A 14,642-nucleotide genomic window follows, 5' to 3' on the forward strand; every position below is an offset into this window, starting at 1 on the left:
GATGGTGGGGGGAGCCTCTCCTGCCTCCTCAGCAGCACTAAGGATGTCCGACTGCAGTTTAGGCCTGCTCCCTGCTGGCAAGTGGACATCCCCCGAGTGCTTCCGGGCTGCCAGAGGGATGTCTGACTGCCAGCTTAGGCCTGATCCCCCGGGGAGCGGGCCTAAGCTGGCAGGGCGTTATCTCCTGAGGGGTCTCAGACTGCAAGAGGGCACAGGCCGGTCTGAGGGACCCCCCTTCCCCTGAGTGCACAAATTTTTGTGCACCGGGCCTCTAGTATTGTAATAACTATGTATGGTGACAGGTAGGTACTGGAAACATTGGGGGGTGACCCCTTTGTAAAGTATATTATTTTCTAACCAGTATTCAGAACATAGGAAACCAATATAAAATAACTAGACACCCAGTGCACGAAATTTGTGCATGAAGAAGGGGGGTTCCCGCAGCCCAGCCTGCACCCTCTCCAATTGGGGACCCCTTGGGGGATGTCCCTCTCACAATCTGGGACCGTTGGCTCCTAACTGCTTACCTGCCTGCCTGCCCGATCACCCCTAACTGCCTCTGCCTGACAGCCTGATCACTCCTAACTGCCTTTCCCTGCCAGCCTGGTTTCCCCTAACTGCCTCTGCCTGCCTGCCTGATCATCCCTAACTGACCTTCCCTGCTGGCCTGATCTCGCCCCCAACTGCCCTCTCTTCCTGGCCTGGTTGCTCCCAAATGCCCTCACCTGCTGGTCTGATCTTGCCCCCAATGACCCTCCCCTGCCAGCCTGATCTCGCCCCCAACTGCCCTCCTCTGCTGGCCAATTTGGTTCTGATTGGTCAGTTTCTATGCCAGTCAGCATCAAAAGCTCTGCCTCTTAGCCAGCCATTGGCTCCCCACAGCACCCACATTTGGTTCTGATTAGTTGGTTCCTATGCCAGTAAGCATCTCTGGGCCTGATCAATGGGGCCTGATCAGAAAGGTGGGGCTGATCAGCAGCCCTGATGGAGGCCTGGAGAGAAATGGAGGCATGGCTGCTGGCCAGACGGGGTGGGGGACAAGTGCTGATCAAAAGCTGCCACAGAGGCAACGGATCAGTCCCTGCTTCTCTCTTCAGGCCTCTCTCCAGCCCTGATTCACAGCCCCCTCAACAGTCAGTGCCATGGCAACCCAGCGCTGACTGCAGGACTGACTTCTCGTTGGTCGAGCCTTGATCGTTATGACCCAGGGATTTTATATATCAGGATACTGAATGTAAACTGTGATTGGAAAAAAAGAATTAACATAATGAAAATGTCCATATTACCAAAAGAAATCTACATATTCAGTACAATTCCTATGAGAATCCCCATGGCATTTTTCACATATATGGAACAGAAAATTCTAAAGTTTGTGTAGAGCCACAAAAGACCCCAAATAGCTGAACAATTTTTTTTTTTAAAGAAGAACAAAGCCGAAGTCAAAACACTATAGTATTGGCAGAAAAACAGATATATAGACCAATGGAACAAAATTGAGAACCCAGAAATAAACCCACACAGATATGAGCAACTACTTTTCAACAAAGGAGCCAAGATTACACAAGAGCGAAAGGAAAGCCTCTTCAATAAACGGTGTTGGAAAAACTGGACAGCCACATTCAAAAGAATGAAACTAGACTACTATCTTACACCATATACAAAAATTACTCAAAATGGATTAAAGTCTTGAATGTGAGACCTGAAAGAAAGAAATACATAGAAGAAAACACAGACACTAAATTTATGGACCTTGGTTGCAGAGGTGTTTTGTGAACCACTCCAAGGCAAGAGAAACAGGCGAAAATAAAAGACTTCTGCACAGCAAAAGAAACCATCAACAAAACAAAAAGTCAACCAACAAAATGGAAGAAGATATTTGTAAATGATATTTCCAATAAGAGGCTAATATCCAAATTATATAAAGGACTCATACAACTCAAGACCAATAACTTAAAATCCAATTGAGAATTGGGCAGGACCTGTATAGCTACTTTTCCAAAGATGGTAGCCAAGTCACCATCTCTGCTTAGGAGAGTCAGTCAGGGCTGGGGCAGGACTGTTCATGTAGTAGAATATGCGCAACTGCCTACGTAGAGGGTCTGGTGAGGAAGGCCCATAGCTCAGTCCCAAAGTGGGAGGGCTGGATGGGCCAGGCCTAGCTCCATCCATACCCTCCCATCAAACCTCAAGCACTTGTGCAAACTGGGTATCTAACCTCACAATGGGCAGGCACTGACAGTTTGAATACAACCTTGCTCTACATTTTACTGACCGTCTGGCAACTGAGTTTGCATACTTTTTTAAATAAGAACTGCGTTTTTTAAGAACTGCATCAGTCTCTATACTACTTAACAGACTTCTGAAAATTCCAGTTTGTAAAGCAACTGTTTGATTCTCTGATGGGGGTGGGCAGATAGGAGGGAAATAATTTATTTATTTATTATTATTTTTAATATATTTTATTGATTTTTTACAGAGAGGAAAGGAGCGAGATAGAGATAGAGAGTTAGAAACATCGATCAGCTGCCTCCTGCACATCCCCCACTGGGGAAGTGCACGCAACCCAGGTACATGCCCTTGACCGGAATCGAACCTGGGACCTTTCAGTCCGCAGGCCGACGCTCTATCCACTGAGCCAAACCGGTTTTGGCAGGAGGGAAATAATTTAAATAGCACAGGTGATTCTACGTCAGTTAACTGGCAGGTGGGATCTGTTGCTCCCCGAGTCTGTTTTTGCACATTGCTTGTCACTCCGCAAGAGTACCCCATCTTACACGGCTTACACATTTCCCACCACTGTATATGTCATCCTGTCATCCTCTACTGGGTGATGAACACAAAGGATTTCCTAGAATAATTTTAGCGGTATGTCATTTCCCCCAAATTGCTAACCTTAGAACCTAATCCCTGCTGTTTTTTAAAATATTTTATTGATTTTTTTATAGAGAATAAGGGAGAGGCATAGTTAGAAACATCGATGAGAAAGATCGATCAGCTGCCTCCTACACGCCCCCTACTGGGGATGTGCCCACAACCAAGGTACATGCCCTTGACCGGAATCAAACCTGGGACCCTTCAGTCCGCAGGCCGATGCTCTATCCTCTGAGCCAAACCGGTTCGACGTCCCTGCTGTGTTTTATCATTCCAAAGAGGAAAGCAAAATTTAGTAGAACTTTGTAATTTTTAACTTTCTTAAAGTCCTCCTTAATCCAAAAAACTTGAGACAAAGACCTAAAATAAATTAATTGGTTCTGATATCCGTTCCCTGCTAATTAAAAAGTGGATGTAGGGCCTTTGAGAGGGTTGTTGCAGTGAATATTTGCCATTGCTCTGCTCCCAGCTACCAACTCAAGCGGCTCTGTTCCTTTTAAAATAACACCAAGGTCAAATAAGCCATCTAAAATTGGGGTGCTGCCTAACTGGTTTCCCTTAAGCCAGTTAGCTATAAATACACTGGATGCCACCCAAGGATGCATAACCACAGTGATGTTTATCCTTCCCATGAGGTTGTGCAAACACCAGCTATGGCCACAAATTTAGGAATGGCATGCATGTCAATACAAGGGATTGCACATTTCTCACACAGGTACTTTCACCAACTCACAGAGATTTCAACACTAGCTTGCCTGAACCCAAAGGAAAATGGGGATAGAAGCTATCAGATTCTCAGAGTGCCATGTCGGGTGCTTAGCACAGCAAAGAATGCACTTAAAGGAATGTGGTCCTTTACAGACACTAAGACTAGATAACACCAGCTCTTATTGGTGCAGTTTGCGATATACGGCAAGAAGGGTTTTGGTGCAGAGTGGCTTTATTCTGTTATTTTTTTTGTGTGGCAAGCTATGGGATGAAAGAGAGGATGAATAGCCAGTCAGCTGAGTGAAGAAAGAATGAAGGCAACTAAAGCCCTGGAAAATGCCTGGGAATGCCCATGTAATAAAAAGTGCTGGAAGCCAATCTAAAAAAGTTGGCAGGGAGGCCCTTAAAAGTTGCAGTTAGAAGGGGAGGGGAGGGCTGGACAGAGCCCAGGAAGGGAACTCCAACATCATGCGTAACCTCACCTTCCCAGTTAGCCCATAGCAGCCTGCCACCAGTGGAGCCCCTGGCAACAACAGAACCCAGATCACACCAAATGCACACTGACTGCTACCCAGCAGAAGTCCTCAGGCTGCCGTGGAGCATCCCTAAGAACATTCCCATGGGGCCAGCTGTGGCCAGAGGAGGGCTTCCTAGATCCCTTAATCCTCCCTTCAGGTTTCTCATACTAGATGGGAAACAACCCAGAGCAGTAAGAATCTGCCTGTACCCCTTATATTAAGATGGCCACTAGAGGGAAATATAAACATGTTATGGAGGGTGTACTGGAGGCACTGGGGATGGCATGACCAAGCTGCCCTCTCTGGGCCCAGAGTGAAATCCAGATACAAAAATGGGAATGAAATGATAGATGCACAGGGTACACCCAGCCAAACCCAGTGGGCAGGCCAAGGTTGGGGGTGGGGTCCCAAAGAAGATACCTCCTGAGCAGAGCCATCAATGTGCTAAGGGGATGTGGTCAATTTGATCGATCCTTTCACGTGGCTATTTTAAAGCCAGAGTCATTTTGACAAGGCCGGGAAATTTAATCTTAGCCCTTTGTCCATTTCCAATTCATTTCTTCCTTGGCCATCTCCACTGGGCAAGGGACAAAGTCAAACTGCCCAGAGATGGGGAAGATGCTCTCTGATTTGTGGAGAGCGGCTACAGCGTTTGGGCAGGTTCAAGCCTTGGACTAATAAGAGGGCACAGGCCTCTCATGGCAAAGCCACGGGCAAGTCCTAGCTTGGAGGGCAAAGCCCTCCCAGCACATTATAGCCAAAGGCTATACTTATAATCTTGAACCTATGGTCTGAACCTGTGGTCCCATGTGGCTGAGTGATGTGGGCTTGACAGAGTTCACGTGCATGTAATTGAGTAGATTTAAACCCACCAGAATGTTGTAAACATCTTGACCACACCCTACTTTGCCTCGTGGAAGCTGGCTATAAAATAAAGACATGGCTTTCAGGCTGTGGCGCTATCGCTAGGTCTCCACCAGAGAGGACAGTGTCCCACCCAGACCCAGCTTTCTTCTCCTGTCTGTCTTTTCTCAATCCTTCACCGTCCCCTCTCAGGCTCACCGAACCTGGCTGAGCTGGCTCGCCACACTGATTCTTCCAGACAGGTTTGGTCCTGGTTTTTCTTCCAAATGGTGAAGTGAGGGATAGGAGATAAAAACTAGGCTAAATGGATCTGAGCCTCTGAGCGAAAGCTAAGGGGAAGTTTTCTTTATTTGAGTGGGGGAGGGAGAAGGGCTAGGATCCTGATGCCCACATTGTTTACTCTTACAAGTCTAAGCTTTACAGCAAGGTGTAGGAAGGAGGTAGCCTGGGACTGTTGAAGGAAATAAAAAATGGGCTCGTTTCCCCAGTTTGGCACTAGGGGGCTCTGAAGCACAGCGTCTTTCTCCTCAGGGGAGAAATGGAGACCAGGAAGGGGGCTACCCTTTGATGCCACCTGCTAAAATTCTCTACGGTTCACACACAGCACTGGGAACTGGGTCCTGCCGCATCATTCAAAAGGGAGAGGGGCATGCCAAGATGGGGTTGGGCTGTTCTTACTGTGTCCTCTGCTCCGGTCAGTTCAGCTCCTCAGAGTCACAGCTTGTGTCCCACGTGAAAACCAGATCTGGAACGGCTGAGTCGGGAAAACCAAGCAAGAGTGTTATTTATCCTCTGTGTCCACTCTGAGCAAATGTAGACCTAAGAGCCAACGACAGCTAACTTGCTGGGCACTTACCATACACCGAATGGTAATCCTACATTCAGAATCACAACAAACCTAACAGGAAGGTCCATTGAGATTGCCGGTTTAGAGCAAACCACAGGGAAGGAGGACAAACACTGGAAATTCAGCCCAGGGGACTCTCAGGCTGAAAGGCATTTCCAACATTCATAGTCATATAAATAAGTCATATGTAACTTCATAAGCTATATAAATATCTGACCACAATGTTTTATACTGGAAACTAATGTAATAATGTATATTAAGTGTAATTGGAAAAAAATTTTTAATTAAAAGAAAAAAAGCATTTCCAACATACCTCAGCTGGGGTGAGTCATGAGGAAGACGCTCACCATTAACTTTCCTAAAATCCAGTGGGAAAATGAAAACAGAAACAGCCATGTTTGCAAAGCTGTAACCTTGATAAGAGGCCATGATACAGCATTGGAGCTTATCAGCCCCAAATCCCCACATCTCTGCTGGAGGGGCTGGTTCCATGGAGGTTCAATTGGGTCAGACTTGGTTTCCTGATTCTTAAGAGCTGGTCAAATAATCTGATCCCAAACACAGAATGACCCTTCTTCAAACCAAGAAGGGTTCTGTGTCTTGTACTCTTGACCCTGCCTACCCCTGAAGTACCTTGGGTTCTGGGATTTGTAAAATTCTTCTCATTCTCACTGCTGATGCCCAAAGTCAGACTGTGGTGCCAGTGCAATAGCCCCTCCTGGTGTGTGGACATCAGCAGGAGCTTCTCATGGGGCAAGGACAGGGTGTCACAAGGGCCTCCTGAGTGGCCAAAGACCAGAGAAGGAAAGTGTTCTCAGCCTCTCTTCAGTCCTGTCACAATTAGTGAGCCTGCAGGATCCAGCTTATCAGAAGCGTCATTATGATGTGTCTAACAGGGCAGACCTGCTCAACATCAAGAAACACTTTGTAGTTCAGGGAGGAGCAGATACTGCCTAAGGATAAGGGCAGAAAAAACCAAAGGGGCCACCACCGCCTCAGCCACAGGTGACTCCTGCTCCATCTGACTTCGGTGCTGCTTGGCAGACCTGGCCAACACCTACTCAACCTTTCCATCTTTCTCCTTTGGGACCATCACAGCACAGCCCTCACTCATCACTTCCCGATCAGCCCATCCACTAGGTCATTTACCACTACATCTCCACAGCCCAGAGCTTACAGACGTTGCAAGGGGTTTTTTTTTTGGTATTTGATTTCAAGCCACCAAATTTTTAGATCCTCCACAGTAGCTCTCTGGGGCCCAAAACCTCCCAGCCCCAACAAGCAGTACAAGATCATAGGCCTGAAAACATCTTAATGACTTCTGAACAATTGACTAATTATGCCCAGACAAGTTGTAAGAATGTCAGATAACACCTCATCCAACAGGAAATACAGGGGTTGTTGGGCATATGACAAACTCAAAGTAAGTGTTAAAGGGCTGCAAAAATCTAAGCTTGTTATGTTTAAAACTAGAGGCCCAGTGCACGAATTTGTGCACAGGTTGGGTCTGGCCAGCCTGGCCCCAATCGGGGCCAGGCCTGTCAGGAGGAGGAGAAGCGGGAGGGTGGCCAACCAGACCCCAGAATGGGATGGTGGGGGGCAATGGGGGCCAGTGGCCTGGGGAAGGAGCCATGGATGGTTGGCTGGCTGGCCCTGCCCTTGATCGGAGTGGGGGGGCCAATCGGGGGCAGAGCTGGCTGGTGGGAGGAGTCATGGGCCAATCGGGGTGGTGGGGGCCCATTGGGAGCGGGGCCAGTCAGGGGGAAGGGCTGTGGGGGGGTTGTCCGGCCGCCCCACCTTCCATCGGGTGGGAGAGTCCGATAAGGGGTGGGGCCAGCCAGGGGGAGGGGCTGCAGGTTAGCCAGCTGGCTCAACCCCCTAATCGAGCCAGTTCGCTGGCCACAGTGGACGTCATAGTGACCGGTCATTCTGGTTGTTACGGCGTTATGGTTGCTGGCTTTTTATATATATAGATGGTCTCTCTTCAGTAGCAGAAAAAAAATATCTCCCCCTGCCCATAACAATTCAAAAAGTTTTTAATTCTTACAACTCAATTTACAATATCCTTCTTTGTTACTTGCAAAAAGAAGGGGAAAAAAATCTGCAACTCAGGTCCCATTTAAGATGCATGTTTTTATTGAAATTAAAAAAAATTTGTAACCAGACAGAATAAAGTAGACAAGAATGTTATAATCTGACTATATAATCTCTCAATCTTGTTGAATCACTAAAATATAACATAGGATTGTTCTCTATGCTAATTTTAAGGTTGTCCAGTTAAACCATTATTTGGTATCTTTTCAACAGGTACTCTTAACTATTTAGAATTTCTTATCAGAAACATTCATATATTATACAGGAAACATTCATAGTTTATTTTCAAAACATTCATATTTTATACAGGATATACAAATTTGAAACAATAAAAAAAACACACACAATTATAGCTGCAACACTATCCTAGCTGCATTGTGGTGATATTTCGTCAGCTGTCCACTATACACAAATGGGTTTTAATAGTGTTACATACAGAGGGGTCAAAAGCACTCATCTAAGGTAAAGGCGCTCGGGTTTAATGTGCACTTTCACAGCCCTGTGAAAACACAACCATTATATACACTGTAAACACCACAGGGCATGAAATCCATCTCCATCCACAAACATCAATCTCACAGGATCAAGCATACAAGGCCTAAGGTAAGGTGCCTGACTTCTTCTTCATAAGCATACTTTTCATCCATGACTGCTGCTCTTCTTTCCATAGGACACTACTCACGTATTTCAAATATGGTGCCTGCCAGTGCTCAGAAATTTCTGGAACCCCTTTTTGGGGACTGCCTGCATAGTCTGCAGTGAACTTTTCTGTCCGTCCTTGATGATGGCAAGTCTTCGTCCTCTGAGGATGGATTTGATTGGGGAAAACAGGCATAATTATTCACAGCCAACTGAATCAAACTGGGCTTCCACCCTGGATCAAATGGGAGGCGCCACTGTAAAACAATGAGACCAGTTTTCTTGTACAGCTTGTAAATGAAAAAATGCCCAAGAGCAGTCCTGAAGGAACAGGTACAGATTCTCCTAGAGTGATGGCTCTGAGAGGCAACACTCACTTGAACAGTGAGTCTAGGTGGTGTTTTGCAGCATTAAAAATCAGCCATTTGGTCGCCTCTCCTATAGACTTTAGTATTCCTCTTCAGTTTCAGTCCCTTTTGCTTTCTTGTGGATTGCCCGATTGAAGCTGTGGCAAGCAGGGACCCAGTGATTGTCATGAAGCCCCAGCTTACAGCCAGGGAAACCTTTCTGAGAACGATGGCAGCACATCCAGTATCCTGGCCCGTAAGGCAATGCCTGGCAATAGGGCTTGGGATGCCACCGGCACAGGGACACATCCCCTTTCACATATTTTTTCTTGCACTGCTTACAAGGGTCCTCTCTATAGCGTGGGTCTCGAACCCAGCGAGAATCTGCTGGCCTGATGTTGTAGTATTCAATGATGAACTTGAAGTAGCAGCAGGTACATTTAAGAGCCACTAAACTCTTGGTGGGAAGTAACCTGAAGATTTTCACCATAATGTGGTGGGGCAGGAAAGCCATGTACTGCTGAGGTTCTAAGAGCTGCTGGATTTTAAATCTGGTCTCCAGAAAGTCATGGGACACCTGCTTCTTCCAACTGGAGGCCTCAAGCACCGGGACTGTACTTTCCACAGGAGGGGCTGGCGCTGGGACGAGCGAATCAGCTGAAACACTATTTTCCTCAGATGCACCGCCACCCTCAGCACCATCTTCAGGCTGGTTGGCCTCTGGAGACTCTTGGGTTGTGCTTTCATTCAACTGGGAACAGTCTGACTGCTGCTGACCAGGCAGCAAAAAGAACAGCCTCCCTGGAAGTGGGTCTCCACAGGACTTTAAACTAGAAGGCTGGTCTCTCTCCACCTTAGACACAGCAATGCTAATGCACACAGATTCTTTTCTTCGCTGATCAGGATTTTGTGGCACAAGCTCTTCAACAGCATCTGTGGGCAACTCAGTGGCTTGGGGACAGGTCTGAGGAGGAAAAGGTGGCTCAGGTTCCTCTGTCATTTCTACATCATACCTATTGCTGTTTTTCACAGCAGTGTGCTGATCTGGCTCTGTTGCTGCACTATCCCTGTGGAAACTCACACCTGTTGGCAATGAGGGACAGCCAGGAGGAGCCCCATCCCAGGCCTGCTTCCCATCAAGAGAACAATGGTCAGCTCTTGACGGGCCACAGTCCACAGACACAGGGGCCTCCAAAGCGCCTTTGTTTGTTTTGCCTTCATCAGCCTGAGTGCCGTTTGCAAGCAGCACCCGGCCTACATTTCGACGGAAGCTGTTATTCCTCGAGAGGCTCCCAGGCTCACTCTGGCTCTGCCGCTTCAGACACTCAGACTCCAGCCGGGCTACCATGTCGAGGACGCGGACTGGCTCACTCTGGGGTTCACCAACCTCAGGATTTCCCCTTTCCATGGGTTCTTCACAAGCTCCTGGGGCAGAAAAGGGCTCAGAGGCTGGAGGCCCACCTCTGGATTGCCCAGAAATCCTCCCCACGGCAGGTGAGTTAGTGCAGGTTTTCGCACAACTGGCCAGCAGAGCAGCACTGGCTCTTTGCTCCAGGAAGGCAACCATCTGTATGACCGACAGAGGCCTCCCAGCACAGATACTGTCCCCACTGTCACTCACGTAATGCACAGAACAGTGCTCAATGCCACACGCAAAAGGCTCAGGCTCATAGCACCTGCTGTTGATTTCCCTCATCCTTTCTAACTGTATCTTGGCTTCTTTAAGATCCCCTGATTTTTTCCTTCTTTTAGTAGCTCTCCCATCAATATCCCAGGAGCTTTTTATTTTCATAGATCCTATTCTATTGCTACACTGGTGGGCTGCAAAGAATGCTATTTTCTCCTTGGTATTTCCTGGTTTCACCACAGCCCAAATATCAAGCGGCCCTTCCCCTTCTTCGCCCTGGTGGATTGTTGCAGATGGTGCATTCTTCTTGGTTTTAACATTCAAGCTGCTCTCTACAGGACTCTTCCCACTCATGCTGTACAGAACATTTGGAGAAAGGACCCCAAAAGGCTTTCGAGATGATGCTTTACCAGGAGAGGTGGAAGGAAAGACACTTGATTTCATGTAGCTAGCTTCACATTTTTCATCATGTATAGCCTCTTGGTGGCTCATGGAAGTTCTCAGAGTTTCCTTGCTAATTTGAAGAGGTGGTGTTTTCTTCTGCAGATTCCAATATGGTTTTAGGTGCATAACAGAGGCTCTACGGAAAAGAAATACACATTTGATTACGATACTCATTTTGTTTCTAGGAAATTTTTTTTTTTTTTTTTTTACTTACACTCAGATGGTTCTAGCAAATAATAGAAACATTTTCTATCAGTTCACTAAATCTTTACCAACTCTCATTTCAGCTAGTTTTTAAAGTACAGATCCAAGAATAACAAAAGCAAACTAACCATTTTCCATGGTGTATAGGCCAGAAAAAAAGTTGGTGAATTTTAGACTCAGTGGACAGACTGAGAGAATTTCAGAAAACTGACATTTAGTCAATATTCAGTACATAAAATTAGTGCTTAAAAGAAAGAAATCTGAATCTACAGAATATATTCCAGTAGGTAGAAGGCAGTATAGAAGGAAACTAGAAAAGGAACTCAACCAGAATTCCTAGTAGATTAACACTATTTCTAAGTCATTTGTAACTAGCATTTTATTGATTGCAAAAGTTTATCAAAATTATTATACTGTTTTCTAAGCTATTCCCACACTGTTGAATATCCATATGTTTATAACTTTTCACTTGTTGTTTGCTTATGTACTTTGCCCATCTATTAGTCTTGATTTTCTAAATAATCTATTTGTATAATCTCCTCACTGCCCATTTTTCTGTGAGTATTGTAAGTCAAATCTAGAACCTCTAATTCTTAATAATTCTACAAGCCAGTTGGAATCAATTCAAAAAAAAGTGCCTTGTTTTGTTCTCTAACCTGGGGTAGAGATGGGAGCCATTTTTAAAATCAGACAAAAAGATGATTACATGCAGAGACCTGAGTTCTAGTCCTTGCCATATCACTAATTAACCACACAGGATGATTTTTACCTTGGACAAGTCACTTATTTTGAGTCTGCATTTAAGTATTAACAGAGGTCAGAATACCAGATTATCTATCCAAAGAGCTCATCATTTAAATGTCAAAATAGCCCACTGCTATACAAGAAAGTGTTCTGTAGGGATGCCTGGTCTCCTACAAAATAAACCTACAGACCAAAATAAACATCTGTAGTCTCAGGTTGGTGGAGTGAGGCAGGAGCAGTCTAAGAACATGGACTTTCATCTACTCTCACTCATGGGGACACCAGTCTAAGACATACATATTGGGCAATTCAGCATATTCCTCTCATTCACCCCATAACCTTACTTGAGTGAGTACCTTCAGTGTGGCAGCCTCTGTGTTAACTGCTTTCAGGTATCAGCTTTAAAAATCAAGAGTGAAAGTGATCATCCAGAACAAGTTTACCTTTCATTTCAACTTTTAATTCCTAGAGTCCAGTCAAAGCTAAAAGAAGAAATGTGGATATGAGTATCTTCCAGCTAAGTAAACAGAAATCTTGCATTTAAGGCACACCAGGTATCTTTTAAAAGATATCCCTGAAATAGATCTTTTTTTCTGATCTTTGGTAATTTATATCCTAAATCTGTAAAGATCTTCCCCTTTCTGCACGATAACATTTTAGTAGTTTTCTATTATATATTCTGTAATTTGGTCTTATAAAACTACCACCCATAACTCAAGAATAAGATGAAGGTATATGAACAAAATAGATAAATTAATAAATGATAAATGAAAAAAAGAGGCATATCTAGAGTTATTTGTGTCAAAATTTTTGGGTTTTTTTTCCCCATATCCCTTCAACTCCTAAATAAAATGAAAGACATAGAGTTTGCTAAAAATCCAATAAATTCTCACATAATGATCTTATTACAGAATGTCTGTGGATAAATTTAAACTCGAGCAATGTGTGTACCATTCTGCATCGCACAATATGTTCTCTCTTTGCCTTCCTCCCCCACACATTATTTTAGGTGCAAAATTGATAGACAGGGACATTAAGAAGAAACAAAGATTTCGTCATCATTTATTAATCGGTAAAGTCAGCTCAAATGACACATTACTAATAGATAAGGTTTTATAGCAGATTAAATAGAAGATGATCCCAGGGAACAGAAAGGAGGGAAGGAAAAGTACAATATGGAAGGAGAAAAGCTAACAAAACCAAGTGATGCAATCAGGGTGACCGTGGGTCCCCTGAAGAAGACAGGACATTTAGGCTTGAGTTCCCAACTGGCTGACGATTGCCTAGGATATTAACCTCTCCTCTCCTTTGCAAGCCTTGAAGACTCTGTCCTGGCAAGACTTAGAAAAAAACTTTGCATCTCTAATAGATTACATCAGATGGTGGTGCTTTTCCCACCCCCACCTCACTCCCTCAGACACTGCAGAAAGCTCCAGCCAGGTTTCCATGGTTGCCAATCTCTTTATCACAACTGTATTTTTAAAGTTCTCTATAATAAAGTCCTGCTCTCTTGCAATTAAATAAACTGCAGAGATATAGCACCTACCTACACAAGACTGTTCCTGAGACACTCAGATATATCCTTGTAAAATTTAAGATCCCTGGGTCCACTGAGTCAGAATTTCTGGGATTGGGTCCAGAATCTGTCTTTAACCTTAGATTAACTTGAATGGAACTTTAAAGGTCATGTGTTAGATCTGGTGTAAAAGTGTCATGGGTTCCAGATTTGGGCTGGGGTGCTGGACTGCCTCAATAGGGGTAAGGTGGAACTGCCCAACAAAAAGCCAAGCAGACAGTCGATACTGAAGCATTCATCCTGACAGTCAGGTAAAGACAGACCCATTTTCTTGTTATTCTCTTTAAAGCTGAAAAAAAATTATGGCCTATCACCAAATTTCCTCTTCAACTTAAACCCTTCAGTTTCTTTGACACTGCCTTTTCCCAGATCTCTTCTTCTCCTGCCCTTACTCAGTGTTACTCAGAGTTTTGTTTTTCTGGACTAGACCACTGTCACGCAAGCCATATATCTAAGTGATCTCTTCTAGTTTTAAAGACCACAAACTGATGACTCTCCACTGATGTGCTCTCCCAAACTTCATATCCTATTGCCTGCCTAGCAGACATACTCACCTGGATATCAAAAATAATCTCAAAAACTAACAAAACTAGTTAATGATTACATCAAGTACCCAGTCCAGAAAGTTGAGTCACTTCGATTCCTCCACCCTGACCCCACATCCAATCACGAAGTCACTGATATGCTCCCTCTTCTTCATCCCTAGCACAACTGCCCTAACTTAAACAGCCATCTCATCTCGACTACACTGCTATTACCACAGGAAAGCCTACCCTTCTCTGCATACCAGGTGGTGGAGCCCACTCCAGCCAGCCTATAAGATCAGCTCCCAGCCTATCAGCTCCCCTCCTGCTCTGCCCTACTATCATACTTCACACTCTGGAAGCTCGTCCACAGAACCATTACCACGGGAACAGGTGAACAAAGGCCAATCATATCACTTTAAGATACAAATTTTAAGGCATCCAGAACCATAAAACTAACATAACATCTTTAAAATTTTTTCATATTAACGGCCACCCATTTCCTTCTACCCATTTATTATGAAAACTTTACTAAACATTCTGGGCTGGATACTACTGTACAATCATGACTAAGATCTAAAAGCTGCCTTTAAGGAAACATAATAGGCGATTACAACAGAATGTGATTATGTGTT

At 44.9% G+C, this 14,642-nt stretch overlaps 1 protein-coding gene across 5 annotated transcripts in view; it reads right to left on the minus strand.

Annotated features, from left to right (window-relative positions):
* Window positions 1-7,921: 7,921 nt before the first annotated feature.
* FBXO34 (F-box protein 34) overlaps window positions 7,922-14,642 on the minus strand; it is a 79,902-nt gene continuing 73,181 nt past the window's right edge. For 3 of the 5 annotated variants that reach the window (XM_006767687.2, XM_015566501.1, XM_006767686.2), the window contains exon 2: window positions 7,922-11,095. In XM_006767687.2, the coding sequence (XP_006767750.1) occupies window positions 8,989-11,085 (2,097 nt within the window). In that variant the 5' untranslated portion in view covers window positions 11,086-11,095 and the 3' untranslated portion in view covers window positions 7,922-8,988. The other 2 variants (XM_015566499.1, XM_015566500.1) reach the window with 2 other exon arrangements.

This window comes from Myotis davidii, unplaced genomic scaffold (genome assembly GCF_000327345.1).
Source record: "Myotis davidii unplaced genomic scaffold, ASM32734v1 scaffold281, whole genome shotgun sequence".
Lineage (NCBI taxonomy): Eukaryota > Metazoa > Chordata > Mammalia > Chiroptera > Vespertilionidae > Myotis > Myotis davidii.